The sequence below is a fragment of the Choloepus didactylus genome, chromosome 11 (genome assembly GCF_015220235.1).
Source record: "Choloepus didactylus isolate mChoDid1 chromosome 11, mChoDid1.pri, whole genome shotgun sequence".
Classification (NCBI taxonomy): Eukaryota; Metazoa; Chordata; class Mammalia; order Pilosa; family Megalonychidae; genus Choloepus; species Choloepus didactylus.
The window spans coordinates 40242303-40266895 of NC_051317.1; the positions used below are offsets into that span (position 1 = coordinate 40242303).

General features: G+C 42.8%; 1 protein-coding gene and 1 long non-coding RNA gene across 3 annotated transcripts in view; one reads left to right on the plus strand and one right to left on the minus strand.

Moving 5' to 3' along the window:
• ANKH (ANKH inorganic pyrophosphate transport regulator) overlaps nucleotides 1-23572 on the minus strand; it is a 166883-nt gene extending 143311 nt beyond the window's left edge. The window contains exon 1 of the mRNA XM_037799538.1: nucleotides 23046-23572. Coding sequence (XP_037655466.1) covers nucleotides 23046-23141 — 96 coding nt within the window. The 5' untranslated portion in view covers nucleotides 23142-23572. The remainder of the gene's footprint in view (nucleotides 1-23045) is intronic.
• The window catches only part of LOC119506488, a 98739-nt gene continuing 96907 nt past the window's right edge, over nucleotides 22762-24593 (plus strand). Inside the window, exon 1 of one of the 2 annotated variants that reach the window (XR_005211005.1) lies at nucleotides 22762-22847. This is a non-coding gene — a long non-coding RNA (uncharacterized LOC119506488). The remainder of the gene's footprint in view (nucleotides 22848-24593) is intronic. The other variant, XR_005211004.1, reaches the window with a different exon arrangement.

Sequence of the window (24593 nt, forward strand, 5' to 3'; positions counted from 1 at the left end):
AACAGCATGGTACTGGCACAAAGATAGACATATAGATCAATGGAATCGAATTGAGAATTCAGAGATAGACCCTCAGATCTATGGCCGACTGATCTTTGATAAGGCCCCCAAAGTCACCGAACTGAGCCATAATGGTCTTTTCAACAAATGGGGCTGGGAGAGTTGGATATCCATATCCAAAAGAATGAAAGAGGACCCCTACCTCACCCCCTACACAAAAATTAACTCAAAATGGACGAAAGATCTCAATATAAAAGAAAGTACCATTAAACTCCTAGAAGATAATGTAGGAAAACATCTTCAAGACCTTGTATTAGGAGGCCACTTCCTAGACTTTACACCCAAAGCACAAGCAACAAAAGAGAAAATAGATAAATGGGAACTCCTCAAGCTTAGAAGTTTCTGCACCTCAAAGGAATTTCTCAAAAAGGTAAAGAGGCAGCCAACTCAATGGGAAAAAATTTTTGGAAACCATGTATCTGACAAAAGACTGATATCTTGCATATACAAAGAAATCCTACAACTCAATGACAATAGTACAGACAGCCCAATTATAAAATGGGCAAAAGATATGAAAAGACAGTTCTCTGAAGAGGAAATACAAATGGCCAAGAAACACATGAAAAAATGTTCAGCTTCACTAGCTATTAGAGAGATGCAAATTAAGACCACAATGAGATACCATCTAACACCGGTTAGAATGGCTGCCATTAAACAAACAGGAAACTACAAATGCTGGAGGGGATGTGGAGAAATTGGAACTCTTATTCATTGTTGGTGGGACTGTATAATGGTTCAGCCACTCTGGAAGTCAGTCTGGCAGTTCCTTAGAAAACTAGAGATAGAGCTACCATTCGATCCAGCGATTGCACTTCTCGGGATATACCCGGAAGATCGGAAAGCAGTGACACGAACAGATATCTGCACGCCAATGTTCATAGCAGCATTATTCACAATTGCCAAGAGATGGAAACAACCCAAATGTCCATCAACAGATGAGTGGATAAATAAAATGTGGTATATACACACGATGGAATACTACGCGGCAGTAAGAAGGAACGATCTGGTGAAACATATGACAACATGGATGAACCTTGAAGACATAATGCTGAGCGAAATAAGCCAGGCACAAAAAGAGAAATATTATATGCTACCACTAATGTGAACTTTGAAAAATGTAAAACAAATGGTTTATAATGTAGAATGTAGGGGATCTAGCAGTAGAGAGCAATTAAGGAAGGGGGAACAATAATCCAAGAAGAACAGATAAGCTATTTAACGTTCTGGGGATGCCCAGAAATGACTATGGTCTGTTAATTTCTGATGGATGTAGTAGGAACAAGTTCACTGAAATGTTGCTATAGTATGTAACTTTCTTGGGGTAAAGTAGGAACATGTTGGAAGTTAAGCAGTTATCTTAGGTTAGTTGTCTTTTTCTTACTCCCTTGCTATGGTCTCTTTGAAATGTTCTTTTATTGTATGTTTGTTTTCTTTTTAACTTTTTTTTTCATACAGTTGATTTGAAAAAAGAAGGGAAAGTTAAAAAAAAAAAAAGAAAAAAGACAAACAAGGAAAAAAAAAAAAACAAAAAAAAAAAACGATGTAGTGCCCCCTTGAGGAGCCTGTGGAGAATGCAGGGGTATTCGCCTACCCCACCTCCATGGTTGCTAACATGACCACAGACATAGGGGACTGGTGGTTTGATGGGTTGAGCCCTCTACCATAAGTTTCACCCTTGGGAAGACGGTTGCTGCAAAGGAGAGGCTAGGCCTCCCTGTATTTGTGCCTAAGGGTCTCCTCCTGAATGCCTCTTTGTTGCTCAGATGTGGCCCTCTCTCTCTGGCTAAGCCAACTTGAAAGGTGAAATCACTGCCCTCCCCCCTACGTGGGATCAGACACCCAGGGAAGTGAATCTCCCTGGCAACGTGGAATATGACTCCCGGGGAGGAATGTAGACCCGGCATCGTGGGATGGAGAACATCTTCTTGACCAAAAGGGGGATGTGAAAGGAAATGAAATAAGCTTCAGTAGCAGAGAGATTCCAAAACGAGCCGAGAGATCACTCTGGTGGGCACTCTTACGCACACTTTAGACAACCTTTTTTAGGTTCTAAAGAATTGGGGTAGCTGGTCGTGGATACCTGAAACTATTAAACTACAACCCAGAACCCATGAATCTCGAAGACAGTTGTATAAAAATGTAGCTTATGAGGGGTGACAGTGGGATTGGGAATGCCATAAGGACCAAACTCCACTTTGTCTAGTTTATGGATCGATGTGTAGAAAAGTAGGGGAAGCAAACAAACAGACAAAGGTACCTAGTGTTCTTTTTTACTTCAATTGCTCTTTTTCACTCTAATTATTATTCTTGTTATTTTTGTGTGTGTGCTAATGAAGGTGTCAGGGATTGATTTAGGTGATGAATGTACAACTATGTAATGGTACTGTAAACAATCGAAAGTACAATTTGTTTTGTATGACTGCGTGGTATGTGAATATATCTCAATAAAATGATGATTAAAAAAAAAAAAAAAAAAAAAGGGAGGGAAGGGGAGTGTGGGGCCAGAATCACCCAGAGAAAGGGCAGAGTGATCATTGGCTTTGACCCTTGGACCTGAGCCCAATCTTAGGCTATCAGCATCTCTGAGCCTCACCGACTCTCTGTTTTCCCCATTCGACTTTCTATACTACCAAGATTGGATTCCACACTCCTCCTTGCTCCAAGAAGCCCATCCGGAGTGCTCATCTCAGAGGAGGGGAGAATGAGCACAGCCAGGGGCCCATGCACTCTCACGCCTGGGTGCAGCCTTGACCCAGGTCTGCTGGCAGCCGCCTCGCTACTCGAGCAGCACCCCCTTACATGCCATGGATGGCAGGGCAACAATTACACTTAAGGAGATTATATTTCATAAACTGGGAAGTACTCTAGAAATGTGACATGTGCACCAGGCCACAGAAAGGGTAATGCTCATTTTTCTGCATCCTGGAATCAGCTGTTCTTCTACTATTTAAGACTGTCGGCCTCTGCTGAACTAAAAAGAAAATAAAATAATGAAAAAATGCTGGAGTAGGAAGTTTTACAAATGGCAGCTTCCCCTAGACAAATGAAAGAACTGGAGAAAGAGACTGGAATTAACCAGGTGGTGACGTGGAACCAGAATGGATACTCAGAGCAACTACTACAGGAGTGCCAGAGGTAGTGAGAGGCTGTAAGTCAAAAACTGTTACAAGGGATGAAGAAGAATTATAGATTGATGAAAAGGTCAATTCAATAAGATTTAACAATTATAAACAGCTGAGCACCAAAATATATGAAGCAAACACTGACAGAGTTGAAGGGAGAAATAGAGATATACAATAATAGTTGGAGATTTCAATACACCACTTTCAATACTAAATAGAACATCTAAAGAGAAGATCAGTAAGGAAACAGAGGCTCTGAACAACACTATAAACCAACGAGATCTAACCAACTTACACAAACACTGCACAACAACAACAGCAGATTACACATTCTTTTCAAGTGCATATAGATCATTCTCTAGGACAGACCATACGTTAGGGCACATGAGAACTCTCAATAAATTTAAAACTAAAAGTAAGCTCTCTGACCACATGGAATGAAGCCAGAAATCAATAATAGAAGGAAAATGGGGAAATTTACAAATACGTGAAAATTAAACAGTATACTCTTAAAAAACTAGTGAATTGAAGAAATTACAAGAGGAATTAGGAAATACTTATAGACAAATGAAAACAAAGATACAATATACAAAATTTAGGGTATATACAGTGAAGGCAGTGCTAAGAGGGAAATTTATACCTATGAATGCTTATATTAAAAAAGAAGAAAAATCTCTTACATCTTGAAGAACTAGAAAAACAAAAGCAACATTAGCAGAAGAAAGGAACTAATTAAGATTAGAGCAGAAATAAATGAAAAAGAGAAGAGGAAAACAACTGAAAGAAGAAACAAAACAAAAAGTTGGTTCTTTGAAAAAAAATCAATAAAATTGCCAAACCTTTAGCTACACTGTGAAAGAAAAAAAAAAAAAAAAGAAAAGAAGCAAATAATTAAATTAGAAAAGAAAACAGAGACAACACTACTGATAAACAGGAAAGGATTATAAGGGAATATTATGAACAACTGTATGCCAGCAAACTAGGTAATACAGAAGAAATGGAAAAATTCCTAGATATACATCAATTACCCAAATTGACTCAAGAAGAAACAGAAAACATCAACAAACCTATAACAAGCAGAGAGATTGAATCGATAATCAAAAACTGTCCACCAAAGAAAAGTCCAGGACCAGAGCTTCACTGGTGAATTCCATCAAACATTCAAAGAAGAATTAATACCAATCCTTCTCAAGCTCTTCCAGAGAATTCAAGAGATGGGAACACTTCTTAAGTCATTCTAGGAAGCCAGCATTATTCTGAAATCAAAGCCTGGTAAAGACATCACAACAAAAGAAAATTACAGACCTATTTCCCTAAGATCCCTAAGACCTAAGAAAACTATTAAAGCTAATAAATGAATTCAGCAAAGTGCCAGGATATAAGATTAACATGCAAAAAATAACTGTGTTCCTATACACTAGCAATGAGGAAATAATGAAAACAATTTCATTTACAATAGCATCTAAAAGATGCTAAAGTAAAATAGAATCTAAAATAATAAAATATCTAGGAAAAAATTAAATTAAGGATACAAAATACCTGTATACTGAAAACTACAAAACACTACTGAAAGAAATTAAAGAAGACCTAAATAAATGGCAAGACATACCATGTTCATGGATTGGAAGTGTTAACATTGTTAATATGTTTGCTGGTTTTGAATCTGTTATGCACCCATGAAAGACTATGCTCTTTTAATCCACTTTCGGCAGACCTATTATGGGTGGGACCTTTTGATTAGGGTGTTTCCATGGAGATGTGACCCATCCGATTGTGGGTGGCACCTTTTGATTAGATTATTTCCATGGAGATGTGACTCTGCCCATTCAAGGTGGGTCTTAATGAGTTTACTAATTAAGTTTACTAAGAGAGCTCAGGGAGAGAGAGAGCTCAGAGCCAACACAGACCCAGATGCTTAGAGAAGCAGAGAGAGACATTTAAGAAAGAAGCTAAGACATATTATCCAGAGTTTGCCCCCAGGAGAAGCAAGCAAGGACCCACAGAAGCTGACACAGGAGCCAGAGGTATTTTGGAGAAAGCCACTGGAATCGGAAGCTGAAAGCAATGCAACCCGGGAGCAAAGGACCAGCAGACAGCAGCCACATGCCTTCCCAGCTGACAGAGGTGTTCCGGATACCATCAGCGTTTCTTCAGTTAAGGTATCTTCTTGTTGATGCCTTAGTTCATACACTTTAATGGCCTTAGAACTGTAAATTTGTAACCTAATAAATCCCCCTTACAAAAGCCAATCCATCACTGGTAAATCACATTCTGGCAGCTTTGGCAAACTGAAACAATATGCTAATATCACCCAAAGCAACATACAAATTCAATGTAATCCCTATTTAAATTCCAGCAGCCTTTTATGCAGAAACGGAAAAAAAAAAAAACAATTCTCAAATGTTTATGGAACTGCCTGGGGTCTGAATAGCCAAAACAATTTTGAAAAAGAACAGGGTTGGAGGACTCACACTTTCCAATTTTAAATTGTATTATAAAGTGTATTAAAGTGTGTTACTGGCAAAAAGACAGACAAAAAGATCAGTGGAACAGAACTGAAAGTCCAGAAATAGACCCATACATCTATGGCCAATTGATTTTTGACAAAGATGCTAAGTACATGCAGTGGGGAAAGAACAGTCTTTCCAATAAATGGTTTTGGAAAAACTGAATATTCACAAAGAACAGTGAAGTTAGACCCCTACCTCATACTATATACACAAATCAACTCAAAATAGATAAGGGACCTAAACATAATAGTGAAAACTATAAAACCCTTAGAAACTAACATGGGGTAAATCTTGATGACCGGGATTCAGCATCGGGTTCTTAGACACAACAGCAAAAGCACAAGCACAAAAGAAACAACAGATAAATTTGATTTCATCAAAATTAAAAACTTTCGGGCATTAAAATAAAGTGAAAAGACAACTTAGAGAATGGGAGAAAATATTTTTAAACCACATCAGATAAGGGTTTAATATCCAGATTACATAAAGGACTTTTACAATGCAGCAACAAAAAGACAAACATCCATTTAAAAAAATGGGCAAAGGACATGAATAGACATTTCTCCAAGAAGATATACAAATGGCCAATAAAATATGAAAAGATGCTCCACATCATTACGCATTAGAGAAACGCAAATTAAAACCACAATGAGATACCACTTCACACCCACAAAGATGCCTATTATTTAACGAATGGAAAATGACAGGAGTTGGAGAGGATGCAGAGAAATTGAACTATATATAGTACACGGTTGGTGAGAATGTAAAATGGCACAACCACTGTGGAAAGTAATATGGGGGTTCTTCAAAAATTTAAATATAGAATTACCATTTGACATGGTGATTCTGTTTCCAGGAATATACCCACGGAGAGTGAAAACAGATACTTGTACACCAATGTTTATAGCAGCATCATTCACAATAGCCAAAAGCTGGAAACAATACAAGTGTCCAACAACAAATGAATGGATAAACAAATGTGGTACATACATAACAATGGAAAATTATTTGGCCATAAGATAAAATGAAGCTGAGACATGCTGCCTCATGGTTACACTCAGTGAAATAAGCAAGATACATAAGGATAAAAATTGTATGATACCACTTAGATGACCAGAAATAGGAAATTCTCAGATATAGAAAGACTAGAGTTACCAGAGAAGGGCTGGTAGGGGAGGAGAAAGGGGGAGCACTTATTTGCAAAAATAAAAATAAATTAAAATTAACATTTAAAAAAAGAAAAAAAAAAGAATGTAAGTGGTTGGAAAATATGTAATTAGAAAGATTCCTTTTACAATAGGAATATGACCCAATTATAGAAAGTATTTTAACTTTCCAAAATTCTCATTTAAATACTGAATTTCCTAATAGCTTATAGGTCTCCTATTAAATACTACTATTTGCATTATTTTTCAAGAGCCAGCACACGTAAGCCTAAATCAATAAATACGGATGTTTTAAAATTTTACTCCCACTAGAAAACAGAAATAAAATACTTAAAAATAGAATTCTAATGAACTTAAGGGGTAATTGGGGAAAAGAGACCACCAGATGAAGTGGCATGGCCCTCTGAACCCAGAGAGGTCCATAGAACATGACTGGCTCCCAATAAACTACAGGACAGGGGACATGACTGTTTAAGTCCGAGCAACTAACTGTGCCTGCTGACTTGTCCTTACATGCAAATGGCTGAATGCACCTTATCTTCCTCTTTCCCCACTCACCACCCTCAGTGGCCCTGGGTACCGGGCACCCGTGGGGAACAGAGTCCTAACGCACCCCTGCAGAGGGGTCCAGCCCCAGGCTCCCTGGCCCTTGGTCTCCCAGGATCGTCAAATCCACCCCAGGAGACCTGTTTCACATCCATCCTCTTTCCTTCTTAGTCTTGTCAAATTTTCACCTGGGAGTCTGTGTCCCGTTCATCTCCTACTTATGAAATTTCAAATTACTGTAATCACAGCTGATGAGCCACATGCACCCAGAAGACATTTTGATTTAAAATTAACCCAATCTCTGAGGCCTTTGGCACCAGTCCCCAACCTCTACTCCAAACTACCATCACCTGCCCTACATGATAATTTAGCCAACAGTTCTTAAAGTACCAGAAACCAAGACAATATTTTTCAACAGCACTACTTTTCCCAATTATTACTATTTTAACAATGTGTTTCTACAACTTCTCATTGAAAATAGATAATATTTTAATAACATTATGAGTTATATAACTCTGGAGGAGTGGCCTGGAAACATAACCATAATTTATATTATTTCTGTAGGAAAATAAATTCTAAATGAATTTTTGAATTACAGTCTGTAAGCTGTAGACAACACTAAGAGCAAACAAACCCAAACCATAAAAGGCAACCTCTAAACTCACTACACAGTAAACATTTACTACACAGAAAGACAGAGCTAGCCAAGGAGCCTCGTCAAATTTAATTCCAGATGGTGGTTCTCTATAGTTATTAGGCACCTGGTCCAACTGTAATGGTGTCTTAGCAAAGAATGATGAGGATGCAGATAAACTGGCTTTCCCCAAAGTCCTAAGATATTCCAAAGCCAAATACTCATAATTTTTTTAAAATTTCCCATATCACTATTTCATTAAAGCAAATAAATGACTGAGGACTATATTATAATAAAGCTTTTTTTTTTTTAACATAAACACTGTTGAGGATGAGATGTTAAAGGAATAAATAAATATTTCTAGCATTTGCATTTAGGTAAAAATGAACTCTCTAGAAGTTTCCATTTACAGAGAATGTACTAAGGATGCTGCAAAAAGAGAGCACGTGAGAGAGATCCAGATACCAAGTATTTATGGTAGTTTCTATGCCTTATTCGTAATTTGTATTCTCTCTTAGGCAAACAATTAAAAATATCTTCCTAAATCTAGTAACAAATTAACTGAAACAGAACTCACTCTTTTCCTTCAAACCTACTCTTTTAAAGTTTGGTGGCATTGTCCTCCTCTCCCACCCATCCAGTCAGCGGCCAAGTCCATTTCATTCTATATGCTCTTCTCTTTCAGTCCCCTCTACCCTAATCCAAAGCCCTACTACCCTAATCCAGGCCACCACCATCTTTCTAGAAGATCACCGACCGCAACAGCCTCTTAATTGGTTTCTTTGCCTCTACTCTTACCTCCCACTGATTCCTCAGCCATGCTGAAACCAAAGTTATCTTTCAAATATGCAAATACAGCACATCACACTCCTGTGAAGAACCCTTTAAAGTTCCCCAATGTTCTCAGGATCAAGTCCAAATACCTTACTTGATTGACAAGGCTCTTCCCAATCTGTGTTCTGCTTACCTTCCTGTGATGGTTAGGTTCCTGTGTCAACTTGGCCATGTGATGGTGCCCAGGTGTCTGGTCAAGCAAGCACTGGCCTAACCATTACTGCAAGGATATTTGTGGCTGGTTAATAAACCAGAAGGCTGGTTCATTAAATCATCAGTCAATTGTCTACAGCTATGACTGATTACATCAATGAAGGGCGTGTCTTCCACAATGAGAGAATTCAATCAGCTGGATTTAATCCTATCAGTTGAAGAGTTTTAAGCAAGACAGACAGAGGACCTTCACTTCTTCAGCTGAAGCGTTTCCTGACGAGTTCATAGAAGTTGCCAGTTCGTTCCTGAGGAGTTCATTGAATATCTTCATTGGAGTTGCCAGTTTGCTGCCTGCCTTATGGAATTTGGACTCGTGCATACCCACAGTTACGTGAGACACTTTTATAAAATCTTGTATTTATAGATATCTCTTGTTGATTATGTTTCCCTAGAGAACTCTAACTAATACACCTCCCATGCTCATCTCCTGCCACTTGCCTGTTACTTGGCTCCAATCACACCAAGTATCACTCATTCCTCAAGTGGAACTCTCTTGCTTTCCAGAATGGGGAAAAACTATTCTGTTTAGGTCCCAGCTTGTTAAGAAAGCTTCCTGGGCCCTTAGGAAGGGTTAAGGGGTCCCTTCTCAGGATTGAGAGCAAACACCCTGCTCTTCCCCTATCTTGGCACTAATCACATTCCTGGTAAGTGCCCACCTGTCTGTTTCCCTTACCAGATGTAATCACTGGGAAGGCAAGGCCTGACTCGGTCCTTTTTGCTGGTCTCTGTAATGACCAGCACTGTGCTTGGAACATACAGGTGACCAAGACATGTCTGTTGAATGGATAAATTCGTGAAAACACACTTGTCCTCGGCATTCCATAGTCCCCATTATTTAATTCTAAAAACACTCTTAAGCACAGTGTATTAAACAGTTGAGTTACAACTTTCAGGTCATTTGTCAGCCACCACTGTTTCAGAAAACCTTGTTGTGTGTGGTGGGTTGGAGCTATGTGCCCCAGAAACACATGTTCTTAAATTAATCCATTTCTGTGTGTGTGAACCCACTGTAAACAGGATTTTTGAGGAGGTGTCTTCAATTAAGGTGTGGCCCCCTCCAATCTGGGTGGATCTTAATCCTATTACTGGGAGGGCCACAGAGAGAAAAGCCAGAAACTGAATGTCTGCCAAGAAATCAAGAAGCCTGGAGAGGTAGCCACGTGCAGTGAGATATGACAGAAAAGCCCAGGACCAAGGATCACCGGCCGCCAGCCCCAGAATTTCAGTCTTCTGGGAGAAAGCATGGCCTTGATGACACAAGCTAGCCGATCACTCCGTCCTAGGCTCCTCACCTTGAAGTTAGAGAGGGTGACGCCCACTGGGCATGCCTGTGCCCACAGCAGGGCCTGGCACATTGGAGTGGACAGACCATCCTTTCTCTTCCCCTAACCGCATGTTTACAGGGAAGGCAAACTTGTTGAGCACCAGTGAACTCAGTGAAAGAAGGCACTTTTCTCTGCTTGAAATCTGCAGGGCAGATACCTCCCCAGATATATGCCAGTAACAGTGATACAATCCTTCCCCTCCCCACGCTCATGCCCAACCCCATTTGGTCTAAGACTCACTTGTTGAAAAGAATCAAAGTCCAGAAATAGTTTAAAGGTATCACACATTATGAACAAGTTAATTGATCTCTCAGCATAAAAATGCCTCTAATAAAAGAAATTATTTGAAGGACGTTATCACTTTGTGGTTTTCAAGAAAACTAAAATTCAGATTCTCAGTGGTAAAGGTCACAGGGCAGTAAAGTAAAACTGAAAGAGAGGAAATGCCACTGAGGGGCTGGGGGCTTGGAAAGGGACACTTCCAAACCCTGCACCTCCAGGGTAAGCTGAAACGACTTTCCAAAGAGAAGTGTGGTCCTACAGAGCAAAGCCTTGAAAAGGTACCTACCGGCAAAAGGTATTTCTACGGATTAATGCAAAGAAATAAGTTAGATGTGTACAAAGACTTCTGTACAAAAATGCTGTGGAGCACTCATTCTAATAGGAAAGAAACAGAAATAACTTGGACATCTAACCACAGAGAATCAATTAAATATATCATGGTATATCCATATGATGAAATGCTATGGAGCCATTAATAACCACATTTTAGATGAATATTTTTAAACCAAAGGAAACTGCCTATGATATCAAGTGAAAGTAAGGAGGTTACAATTTTATTTTTAAATGTGTGCACAGAAAAGAGACAGGAAGAATCTACCGTAAATAACAACAGTTATCTGGGTGGTGGGGTTGTATATGATTCTTATTTTCTTCCTGATTCCCTTACTTTCCTCTTTGTAACAATGAAAATGGATTATATTTATAATTAGAATAAAAGAGTAAATGCTCTTTGGGGGAGGTCCCATTTAAAAACCACAAGTTTCACAGCAGTTAACTTTTTAAATAGATTTTAAGTATGCCTGAACATCAAAATGACTAGCAGTTCATAAAACCCAAGGATGTATATCATTGGAAATAAAAAATATCAAATAGTACAAATTAAGGAACAAGTAGTGTTACACAGAAAATCAAACTCTTCACCTGTTTGCAAGCCACTGAAATACTCAATATCAAGCCGTATTTTGCAACAGGAAGGAATAAGAGTGCTATATACTGAAATAACGAGTGGCCCCAAACTCAGTTATCCAGGACAAATGCATGTTTGTCCTTTTGTGTAAGCAATTAAAAAAGCCTCATCACAGAAGTCAGACCAGTAGTTGCTGAGGAGGAGGAGGGGACAGATGGCTTCAAAGGGTCACCAGGGAACCTTCGGGGCTGATGGAGACGTTCTAACTCTTCACCGGAGTGTGCACTACACAAAGGTATGCATTTGCCATTTGTCAAAGCTCATGGACCTGTACACTAAAGATGTGTGCATTTCTATGAATATGATGCCTCAATTTTTTAAAAGGAAAGAAAAACAGACTCACCAGTCTCATCTCTGAAAAAGACAGCTTAAGCCTAAAAGAAATTGGAGTAAATAAGAATTTTAGAAAAACAAAGTTGAATCTGCTTTGTGGCTACTGATGCCCACTGCTGTCAACTAGGAACTGCCTTTCGACCCTTCAGAGGATCTCTATCGTCCTCAGAGGTGAGAGCTTTATGCTCACTGTGGAAATGCTGGCTTGTCTAGGAGAATCTGGTAACACCTGGGGGGGCTCGCTACCAACGTGGCCAATGCCCTGCCCTCATTCAGTGAACAGCCCAACAGGTGTGAGCCCCAGGTGGCCTAACACCTCACGGAGGTGCGCCTCTGTGTGGCAGTAGAAAGAGGCACGCCCTACTTGTACGACAGGTCCAGGGCAGGTGTCCTCCCAGGTGATGAACTCTGCATCCGAGGGGATGCTACTCATAACCATCCCACAGAAAGAACACGAACAAGGGGGCTCGGCCAGGCCTTGAGGAAGCCACGTACAAATGTGCAGCCTGAACTTGAAGACAGTGATGGCCTTTGATTTTGGATCAGGCTGGTTGCAAGCTGCCTTTCCAACTGCTGTGGTGTTGTACTTGGCTAGAACCACCAAGAGGCGAATGTTATCTCTTTCTTATTATGCGTGGTTATTTGTTAGTCTCCTACACGCAGTCTGTCTTTATAAAATGTCAAGTTTAGGCCACACACAGTATGAGGCCTCGGTGTCCTAGCCACAGTTAAACCTCTGCCAAACCATTGAAAGCACTCAGAAGTCAGAGAATTTTTTTTTGAAATCTGCTACTTTAGATTCTCCACACTTCTATTCCCCTCCATTAAAATGCATGATACAGTTGTCAACAGAACTCTGGATGGTTTATGGAGCAGCCTTAAAGAATATACAAACTTCTTATCTTCTTAAAAGCAGCTTTCACAACTTTGTCAAAGAAAAAATTCACCAGACAAGGTCAAACAAGCAAGGATGACTTTATTCAAAGCTATATACAACAGGGAAGAGAGAGCCCAGAAGTCCACAGTGATAAAGACACCAGAAAGCCACTGTGATAGAGACCAGAAGGCTATTGTGTGCGTGTGTGTGTGTGTGTGTGTGTGTGTGTGTGTGTGTATGAGTGAGAGAGTGAGAAAGACAGAGAGACAGAGAGAGACAGAGAGAGAGACAGAGAGAGAGATTAGACTATCACAATAGGGCAGGGCAGGCAGCTCAATTCCTCAGAGGGCAGGAGTTTTGGAGGACTGAGATGAGCGAGTGGAAGGTACTGGAGGGAAAGGTCAAGCAACGCGGTGTGTCCATTACATCGTATGATCTCCAGGTTTACTGTCGAAGCCAGGTGGAAGGTGTTCTGTCTGGATGAGGTGAGGTAGGTCAGGGGCCAACAGTAGAGGAGAAGCCTGTCTGAAGTTCAGTCAAGCTTAGGGGTCAGTTAACACCCCGGATGGGGAACTGCTTAACCCATGCAGTCTTCCAGGATCACAGGGTTCAGGTAAAATTCCACACTGTCAACGAAAATGGCCATACCTAAGCCAGAGGCAAATTATCAAATGATAGTCAGGAACGCAAAAGTCTTCCTTATTTTTAGTTACATTATGTTAAGACTGGGCAGGGATTCTGAAAAGCTTATTGACATGGACTAACCATAATCTCAGCAGAAGAGAATAACCTGGAGCAATCAGCGCTCACAGCATAAATGCCCACCCAGGACTGGGAGTGAAAACTTTCTGATCCAAAATATTCCTCTTCAGGTCTCCTTTTTAATTCTTACATCCGAGGAAGATTATAGTCACAAAGCTGACTTCTGCTCCTCCTAGTTCTTAGCTCAACTCACCCATGAAAAAACTCTCATTTGCCTACCAGTCGACATTCTGGTTTTCAGCCATTTAATGCCAACTACATGTCCCAAGGAGACCTGGTCTCACTTTTCAAGTCACCTTTGAAGCTTCCAACCCAGGGGTTCACATTCTCTCTTTCAACTCTCTCCAAGCCTAGAGACAGGAGTCCTCCCTAGCAGCTGCAGTCTGTCCGGGAGGGATGAACGGCAAACTGCAGGGAGGGAGTGCGGGAGGCACATGGCAGGCGATGGCAGCCTTGGAGATGTGTGGCCCCTGCTTCTCACCCCCAACTCTCCCTGAGATGGAGCTTCCCCACGCAGTCCCTCCTCACCCACGGCTGGGGACAGAGAGGTAGGCCCATGCTAGCGAGAGGACTGCAGCTTCCTACCGGCCACACTCATCTGTGAGCATACGGACAGGCAATCCTCTAGCAGTGCCAAACACGTCAGAATCATCAAAAGCCTTGCCAAACCAACCATATATCAAAATACCAGAAATAATCAAAAATCAGCTCTGACCTGTGAGCTAGCAAACCAAAATGTACTCCCTCAACTAGAATCTAAGCTGGTCAATCTGTTCTTGGGGACTCTATGTCATTTCCTGGACCAGGTGTACAGTTGGTTTTTGATAGCTCATAATCTAGGGGAATAAATAACCCAGTTCTCTGACAAATAACCAGGTTATTTTCCTTCCCAGGATGGACTTTAAAAGCATTTTTGGTGTGACGAATCAATCACAAAACAGAAACAGGAAGTTGTGATGCACAAACCTTCTAGTTGACTGAGACAGCTCCTAACTGTTGTTTTGTGATTTTAAGCTCATCTGTTCTCACAGTATCATCAGTGGATTTGGGTCACTGAAACATAAATGATCCCAAAGCCATGGAAATAGCAAAAACAAACAAAAAACAAAACAAAAAAATAAGAACAGCAAAACAAGCCCTCAGCTGTATGGCTTAATATGAAGTTTGCTGATTTACCCATTTTGGGACTATCTTCACCTTTGCAGATTGGTTCTATCCTGGAGAGTAATGACAAACTTGGCTGGTCTTTGTCCCCAGCTCCTGGGGATGTTGTCCTTGGACTCTCCTGTGATAGGAGCGTCTTTTGTTATCTTTGGTGGGCCCAGGACCTCACCAGAAGTTCAAAAGCTAAGGAGAAGACACAGAGGGCCGGCCACACCTGCAGCCTGAGCGTGGGGGGCTGGGGCTCTCAGGCACCTCATGTCAGACTGACCTCCCTGACCTCTGTAAGGGGAAGGGGCTGGAGAAAGAGTTCAACCACCTGGGCATGGATTCCATCAACAGGGCCTGCATAAGGAACCTCCAGGACTGAAAAGATGCGTTGCTGAGTCAGGAGGGTGCTGCGTCTTGACTCCATGTGGGGAAGTTATGGAAGCTTGCTTTTGGTTTTGGCTTCTGCTTAATTGTGTATCCTTTTACTATAATAAAAGTATAATCATAAGTATAGTGCTTCCAGTGAGCCCTGTGAGTCATTACAGCAAATTATAGAACCTGGGCTGGGGTGGGGAGTGTGGTGAGAACCTCAGCTTTGTGGCCAGGTGGTCAGACATGCAGGTGGCCTGGGCCCCGAACTTGTGCCCGGTGCCTGCAGGGCCCTCTTACAGGGCATCATCCTTTACCTGTGGGATCTGGCCAGACTCTGGGGAGTTAAGTCAGAATTGATTTGAATTCAGTTACTGCAGGATTTGCAGTTAGCAACTGAAGTTTTTGTAGTCTTTATATGCCCACTTTGATCACAGAAGCACTTAGAGAGGGAGAAATGGGGCTATGACATCCAGATAAAAAGAAGTACGTCTGAACATCTTGCTGTTTTGCCGCTGTGACCACAGCCTTACTACTGCAATTGCTGAACACCTCATCGTGTGTTACAATAAACTGCACTAGACAATTAGGCATTTCACTTGGTGAGGCCCTGAATGCAAAGTGTTTCATGTATGTTTTCTTAACTAGGATCTAAGCAACTTGCGGGCAGGGGCCATGTCAAATACTGCAATGCTTCTCTTGCTCAAAAGTCACTTTACTGACATTAGCTCTAGAAGCTAGCTTGCTACAACAGAAACATGATTAGTGCAGGGTAGTGAAACAAGTGTCCAAGAATGCATATGCTTTTCCCAGAGGGGACCTCCAGAATTACTTACTCTTAATTTTCCATAGACTTGTAATGAATTTTAGTTTCCTGGGCCCAGAGCAGATCTGAAGCAGAAAATTAAAAGGTGCTCAATATATAACAGCCATTTTTATTGTTGTTTTTGTCACTATTATTGAAGTGGTTGAGTAGGCACACCGATCAGCAGTAAGAGGGAACTGAGAGTCAGCCACTAGTTAGGAAAAACAAGGACAAGCAGATATATTAACCAATAACAAAAGCAAAAACAAAAAACCTGCTACACATCTAAGAATGCCAAGAAACTCACAGGACTGGGACCAGCAGTCCGCAGGGCTCGGAAAGGCTGGCCTGAAATGGTTCTGACTGGTTAGTGCCAAACTGTTTGTTATGGATTTTGAATACCTCCTGTCAGCGGGTATCCCTGAATTCCCAGGACAACCATGGACATTCACAAGCCACCAAACAGTGTTAAATTATGGTTTACATACTATATTTATTTACTAAGGTAGAGAAATGTGTACTACAGGTTAGATTGGAACAAGAGTATTCATCCTAAAAAGGGAGGGGAAAAAGATGATCTGTACTTAAAAGGGTAAGCTTCAGTTATTAAGAAAATTCACTCACATGGGCAAGCTCATATCCAGCTGCTGCGTAATAGAGGGTTTTCTGTATCTCAATTGCCTGTCCACAGCAACTAATAGTCAGGGGTGTTCAGAAAATCCCTGATTGATTTGTTTTTAATGTAGACACCACCCAATTCACGCTGGCATGGAACACTGCTGATTCGGACCCACGTGGTACAGTGAAGGAACGATTCTCCATCCCTGATCTCTTTCTTTCCTCAACGTAACTGCCCCACTGCCCCACTGCCCCATATCAAAGAGGAGAGAAAAGACATGGAAACCAAATTACTTACCACTGGTACACAACCGAGCTTCCACAACTAAAAGGTGTTATAGTACTGTGAACATTATTACACTGTTCACTTTAAAACCTGCTTTGTAAAGAGTCTGATCTATTCTTAGAGATTCAGACACTGTCTCACTGTATGAAGCGTCTGATTCTCTCTTAAAGGACATGCTTGGAAAAAAGTACAATGACTAAGTCATATTTAAGCTGGTCTTCAAACCACTTCAAACCAATAAATAAACAAAGGACTAAACAAACCCATGGCAGGATTATGCCTTCGTGGCTCTAGAATCAATTGCTCACCTATAGGTACATCTAAAGAGAATGGGGAAACGCTGTAGAGAAGTCAGTATCAATTGGACTAAGGAGTTCACAGTGTCCTTGACTAAATTTGGGCTGCAAGAAAAGCGTGACCTCATTTTCTATGTATGAACGGGAAGCTGAAATGGGCACCAAATTATGACAGGCATAACGGCCAAAGCAGTCAGAGAAAACATATCATCTCCTTATTACACAAAGATGTTCACTGAAACCTTACATTGCAAAAACAAACAAAAAACCTCAACATTTAACAATACGGGAACACACAGCAAAGGAAATTACAGCATTTGAATTCACACACTTTTAAAAGATATAGGAAAAATATTTGTGTTCTGTGAAAAAAAATCAAGATACAAAGCTGTTTGTGTATATGGCCTCAATTATGTTAAAAAAACAAATTAAGACTGGAAGGAGATACTCCCAAATGTAAAGGCATTTTCTCTTCAGAATGCAAATAGAGGGGGTTTTTTCCCTTATTTTTTAAAATAATTCCCAAACCTTAAAAAATTAGCATATGCTGTTTTACAATTAGAAAAAGCCAATATTAATTTGAAATTTATTTCACTAATACAGAACAGATTAGAGGAAAAACGTCTTACCTGGAAATAATAATTCCCTATTCTACAAGCAACAGTTATTTAGAAATTTAGCTTTGGGATTTACATTTCTGTCTATGGGTACTTTGGAAAGTGGACCATACAACAAACACTCATATTATTAATTAAAACAAGCTCTGCCTGGCAGCTCTCTTCCAATCGCAGTGACCTCGGATGAAGAGGTCCACCCAGCAGTGGTCAGTACCGTATACTACGCCCCCCACTGTTTTATTCCTGTATCTCCTGATCCAATGTAAAACTTATTTCAGATGTGTGTGTGTGTCTCTACTCATCATACCAGAAAGACAATCAGTCTTTTATCTGTTAATCTATTTTCCCTGTTCTCTCTCTTTTTCCCATTTTGTGCTCTGAATAATTTGAGACCCCTTTTATACTGTGGAACTCCAACTCCAGGCCCCAAGTTAGAAAGGGCCTCGGGGTGGGGGTGGGGGTTGTGACACCTTGGAGTTCCTATTGCACATCTCACTCTAGTAATTGTAGCAATCCATATGCAAAATTCTTCATTTACAGATAAAAAGGGTGGGGGGAGGGTGGAGCTGTGTCTAAATTATTCAACCCAACCAAATTCAGAGAATCATTTAGGGCAATTTGAAATAACTAAAGTTATTATTTAGAGTGAAAGGGTAGATTATCGGGCACTAAGCAGTACACATTTCTTTTTAACTGAGAACTTCAACTTTCTTTTCTCTTAAAATTCTTCACAGCAAAGTTGTACTTTATCTTTTAAGTGTAATTAAGCATCTTACAAAAAAATTCACTGATTTATTCTACGTAATTTGGTGAACTTAGCTTTTAAAGAATTTGGGGACTTTGTACCAAATTTAGTTTTAAACAGAAATAATAGTCCTTTGAACAAGGTAGGATCAAATGAACACTTGCAGATATTTTTAAAGAAATACATTTGTTCAAAATATATCTTAGTGTCCTCCTTATTTAGTCTGTACTCTAATGATAAAGACTAAGACTAATTGTTTCTAAATAACTTTATTGTGAGGTGTCATTTCTTTCTATCTTTTCTCTGCCACCCTTGTGAAAATAAGATTTGGGGTTGATTAGCATTCTGGATAATTCCGCTCTTCTCACATGAACTTCCTGGTCATGTAAGTGGAGGGTAGGGCTCCTCATGAGTATCCCATGTCTTCTGAAGCCTTAAAATTTAAAAATATGACAGCTAAGATTGTGTCCTAGTTTGCTAATGCTGCAGAATGCAAAACACCAGAGATGGATAGGCTTTTATAAAACGGGGGTTTATTTTGCTACACAGTTACAGTCTTAAGGCCACAAAGCGTCCAAGGTAACACAACAGCAATCGGGTACCTTCACCGGAGGACGGCCAATGGTGTCTGGAAAACCTCTGCTAGCTAGGAAGGCAGCTGGCATCTGCTCCAAAGCTCCGGCCTCAAAATGGCTTTCTCCCAGGACGTTCCTCTCTAGCAAGCTTGCTCCTCTTCAAAACATCACTCCCAGCTGCACTCACTGAGTTTTCTCTCTCTCAAGTCAGTTCATTTATATGGCTCCACTGATCAAGGCCCACCACGAATGGGCGGGGCCACACCTCCATGGGAACAGCTCATCAAAATTATTACCCACAGCTGAGTGGGGCACATTCCAAGCAAATCTAACCAGCACCAAAAACGTCTGTCCAACAAGACCACAAAGATAATTGCATTTGGGGGACACAATACATTCAAACCGGCACAGATTGAATGTAGAACTAGGCTGGGAATCAGAAAAGCTAAAACTTATTTCGAAGTTCTTAAGAGCTCCTGGGCAGATCTCAGTGAATAAGCCTCACTGGAGCAGGCACATAACAGAATGGTTAAGAGCCAAGCGGACGTGAACTTGAACTTGAGCTCTGCCATTTATACCTGTGTGGTCTTGGGCAATTGGTGTAGCATGTCTAGGCCTCGGATTCTTTCCTCATATACAAAATATGCTGAGATATTGTAAGCAGACAGAGCACATGCTCAATGAATAGATGCTATTAATACTTTTGATTCTCCATCTGTAAAAATGGAGATAAAAATGGTTCTAGATATACCATAATTATCATAAAGCATTTTGATAAACATTCTATCAACATTCCATGGTTCATAAACACTATTCTAGTTTCTGCAATAATAGATGTGTTCTCGTTCTCTTCTATGGTGCCAGGGTTAAATATTAAAAAGAAGGTCATTCTATTCCATATAGCTTTTTTCATTGTAGAATTCAACTCCTCTTCCTCCTACCCCTCATAAATTACCACCACCACCAAAATTGAAAAAAATGTGAAAATGGGTTTTGCTAGTCTTGTTAGAACAAATACCCCACAATGTCTGGGTTTTCTCCCTGAGTGAGCTATAAAATGACAGAGGAATCTATATACAGTAGATAATGTTCATGGAGACTATTAGGAGGCTCGGCATGGATTGTAAAATGCTTCTTCTTCACTATTTCCACCCCCGTCCTCCACCCCAACTGACAGCACTGGGATAATTAATGTGCAATTCCTTTACCCAGGCACGTATATATATACAGCCTATTCAAATTTCAGTGGACTCTCGTTTAGACCTGGATCTCCATTTTAAAAGTTCTGTCCACGTTTTTTTAAAGAAACAACAAACTGAGATGTTTATAATCATAAAACCTCATCTAAGAAATATAGGCATGATTTTACTCTCCCTGTGTTCTTCACAAGTCAGGGACTTCAGTGCTGATGAGATGTTTTATTTTTCAATCTTGCAGTGTTTGATCATCCTCAAGGCATGCAAGCCAGAGGCCACCTTTACCTTTGTACTCCAGTGTCACCTCCCCCTTCAGGATTAATAAATTCCTGAAATACAAATCAGCAGTCACTCACAGCAAGGTGTAATACACCTGTGCACTCTGAAAGAAGAATGGTGGACACCTGTGTGTGTCCATCTGTCTAGAACTTGATGAAAACTCATGTTCGGAGCTACGTATTTCAGAAGTCTACATAGATCTTCTTTTGCAAATAGGTTTAATCCACTCCTCTTTACCGTGCTTCAAGGACCTGGGGTAAAATGCTTTTCTATTCGTTATCCACATATGACCAGGCCACTCTTAGGCTCCCACTGTAACAATTTCCCTGCAGTAGAATACTAAGAAAGACAAAGTCACTCCAGTTCTTCTTAGCCAGTGCCATCTTACAAAACAATTATCATATGACACCAGAAGGCAAAGCAAGGTTTTGGAAACCAATCCGTTTCTTCCCTCTATGTCTACACCCCTGACTCTGATAAAATATCTCCTCCATGAGGTAGCCTGTAACCTAATAAATAAAGCTTGCTTTTAAGGGATAAGGACCTCCAGCCAAACTTGTTGATAAAATTTCTGTGCAAAAAGACAGCTCTCCTAGTACTTGGCCTACGTCTGCTCTGATAATGGGGTGAGCAATATTTGGAGGATGAGTTTGAATTTTAGTCCTTCTAGGATAAACCATCTGTATGCTTGTCTCTTATGTGTGGCCTCTCTGTTGTGACCTCAGGAGGTCTTTCGTTATACTATAAACACGCCCTTGGCTGTATCAGCCTTACGTTAAATCAAGGCAAACGTGAGGCAATACTATGGTTAGCTTCAGGTGATTTAACTATGGCAAAGACCACTCTTGTTTTCTCCAGTTATTCCCACAAGAATATTTCTCTTTCCCCCCCTCTCTCCAGCTCAGGGAGAAGTGATCAGGTGAGTGGCCTGGGCTTTCTGACAAACCTTTGGGGCCAGCGCCAAGAAGCTAAACCTTATAATAGTAAAGTGTTCAGCACTTAATTCATCTGAAAATGTGCAATGTAGTAAATTCAAATCTAAAACCTTTCCCACAAACTATATGAAATGCTCAAAGTCACCAGTTAATCATGAAAGAAGGGAAGGGGGAGGAAAAAAGGGGGAGCAGCAGAGGAGAAACCAACCCCTGGAGTATTCCTTGGGATGTTCAGCCAGGGCAGTGTATAGGCAAACAAGCACAGTCAGCAGCAGCAAGTTTTCAACAGAAAAATACATTTCATCAATGAAATTAGTCGGCTTACTAGACAAAGATCTCTCAAGAATACCTGCAACTGTGAACACCTATCAGCAATGGAATTCAAGGTAAAAAGTAGCTCACAGTGGGGGGTACATATCAGGAAGCTGGGAGCTTATTGCAGTTGCAATCAATCAAAAGTTCTGCGCACAGAGAGACAAACGCAAGCAGATATTTCTCAAATGGAGGAAGAGGATAAATCTCTGACTTATAATGCCTACTGAAAAACTGCTTTTCTTTTTTTAAGTGCAACAAAATAGGTGTATTTTCATATAAAGATTCTTAACATAAAGGGAAAAGAGGGAGAAGGCAGCCCTACACCAGGAGGGTTGCTCCTGGCATGGCCCTGGCCAGGTCAGACGTTTGCCCATCAAGGTTGCATGCCACTGTCCCCATAAATCCTCCCCCAGGCCTTACAATGCAACTGCATCCCGGCGGCAGCCCTATGAAAACGGTCCCCACAGGCAGAGCAGGGTGCCTGTGCCCCGCTGCTGGAGAGCCTGCAGCGCTACATTTGCAATGACGCCACATGGAGAGAAATGAAGAAAAACATGGAAAAAAAAGAAACAAGGACGAAGAGGCAACACCAAACAAAAATGTGCTTTTAGTGGTCCAAGAAAACTAAAATAATAAAATAAAATAAATAAAAAAAAGAAGAAGAAAAAAGGAAATGCCAAAGAAGAGCTGGCCAATGGTCGGCTTATCAGCACAGGTTTGGGACACGCCTAGTCCACACCTGGGCTACAGAGCAATTTTTAAGAATTTAGAAGTACCTGGGAAATCAACTTGGATACACTATAATACAGAATCTCCCATGCCCCAAACCATCACCAGCAACCCTGGATTATTAAACACCCAGCTTGAGCTACAAAAACTACATTTTAATTACAGACCCGAGGTTTACATAATCACAAATTGCATAATACTCTCCCGTGCACTAAAAACCCCTCTAAAGGTGAAGCTCCAACTCACTGGTATTTCCACATTTTCCGGAGAGAACTAGAAGAGTCTGCTGAATAACTGAGGTAAAGCTCGGGGGAAAAGAATAGGGTGCTGGCTGGAAAAGTCACTCGGGCAAGCTGCAAACCCAACCCGATATTCCAGGATAAAAAGGGACTCGGAGCAGGTGACTCTCCTCTGCCCCCATTCCCCCGCCGCCCGCGCGGCCGAGGCCGAGGCGGAGCGAGAGGGGCGCAGGGTGCGGGGCGCGGGCCGGGGCTTACCTGCTCCCCGAAGTCGATGGCTATGTTGGTGATGCCCAGGGGCACCAGGAACCGGATCAGGGGCCAGTAGTGCGTGAGCGCCGGGAATTTCACCATAGTCCCCGCCGTGGGCTGACCCCACACACATCTGCCGCCGCGAGGGGACTCTGCAGGGAGGCGAGGGGCGACCGCGGCGAGCCGGGGGCGCGAGCGGACGGAGGCCGCGGCCGGCGGGGCCTCGGGGCGGCGGCGGCGGTGGCGGCAGCGGCTCCTCCTGGCGGCGGCGGCGCCCTCTCGAAGCGCGGCTGCTCTAGCAAGCGATCCGCAAGCTTAAGTCCATCCCTGCTGCCCTCCCACACAACAAAGATCTGCCGGGAAAAAAAAGAGGAGGGCCGGCGGCGGCGACGGCGGCGGCGGCAGCAGAAGGCACTGCTGACAGCGGCTCCATTATAAGCGCTCTGGGGCCCGGAAATAAATAAATAACCGCGCGCACGAGGCGCCGCTGCTACCGCTGCCGCCGCCACCGCCACCGCGCGGAGGAAATCAGGGGCGGGCGCGGACACCGCTGGCGGCCCCGGCGGGCTGGGGAGGGGGCCGGGCGGGCCGCTCCTTCCTTCCCTCCGCTGCCGCCTCCTCTCGGCTCGGCCGCGGGGGGCGCTGCGAAGCGTAGGCCGCGGGGCGCCCGGGTCATTGCCGTCGCCGCCGCTGCCGAGGCCGGGAGGCGCGGGTGGGACTCGCCGCGGCCCTCCGCCAGCCAAGGGGCGGCAGGCCGGGGTGGGGGCTGGCCTGAAGGGGAACAGGACCCAGGGGGAGGCGCAGGGCTCGGGCTGCTTGGTGCGGGAGGTCGGCGGGGCCTGGGGTTGTGGCAGTGCCTGGGGAGCTCCGCAGGCCCCGGGACCCGTGGGGGCGCAGAGTTCTGAGGGGTAGCCGAGAGAGGGCGGCCCGGGTGATTTCGGGGTCCCGGGGCCGCCCTTTGTTCCTCCGCCGGGCCTGTCACCCGAGCCCCGCAGGGCCGAGGCCTGAGATCCCCTGAGGGGCAGGGGCGCCGGGAAGACCCGGCAGTCTGGGCAGGCGTCATGGGAGCCCACGCGCGAGGAGGGTCCCGAGCTCGCGAGGGCGGCGAGGGAGAAGGCCTCGTCCCCCGGCGCCCGGCCTCGAGGCAGGCGGGGACGCGCGGCGGAGGCTGCTGCCCGGCGGGTGCTGGGGCCTGCTGCGGGCCCAGCTTGGGAACTGGGGCCCCGGGAGAGATGGAGGAGCCTCTCTGGACCGGCGAGACAGGAGGAGGGAAGGTCGCCGCCAAGGGAGCATCTCTTGGGTTTCCAGGGACAACGGCGGCCCGCGTGGGGGGAGGGGGTGCCCTGAGGACCCGAGGGACCGGTCCCTGCAGGCTCCTAGGCTGGTCCCCAGACCTGCCTCCAGCAGAGGGTTTGCCAGCAGTGAGCGAAATTCTCCTCCTAGCGCTGCTCTTGTCAAAATCAACACGAAAAGCCTGTTCTATAAAAGGAAATTCTGTTTTATTTTATAATACCGTGCCCCAGTGAGTTCAGGGTAATTAATCGCTGCGTCGAG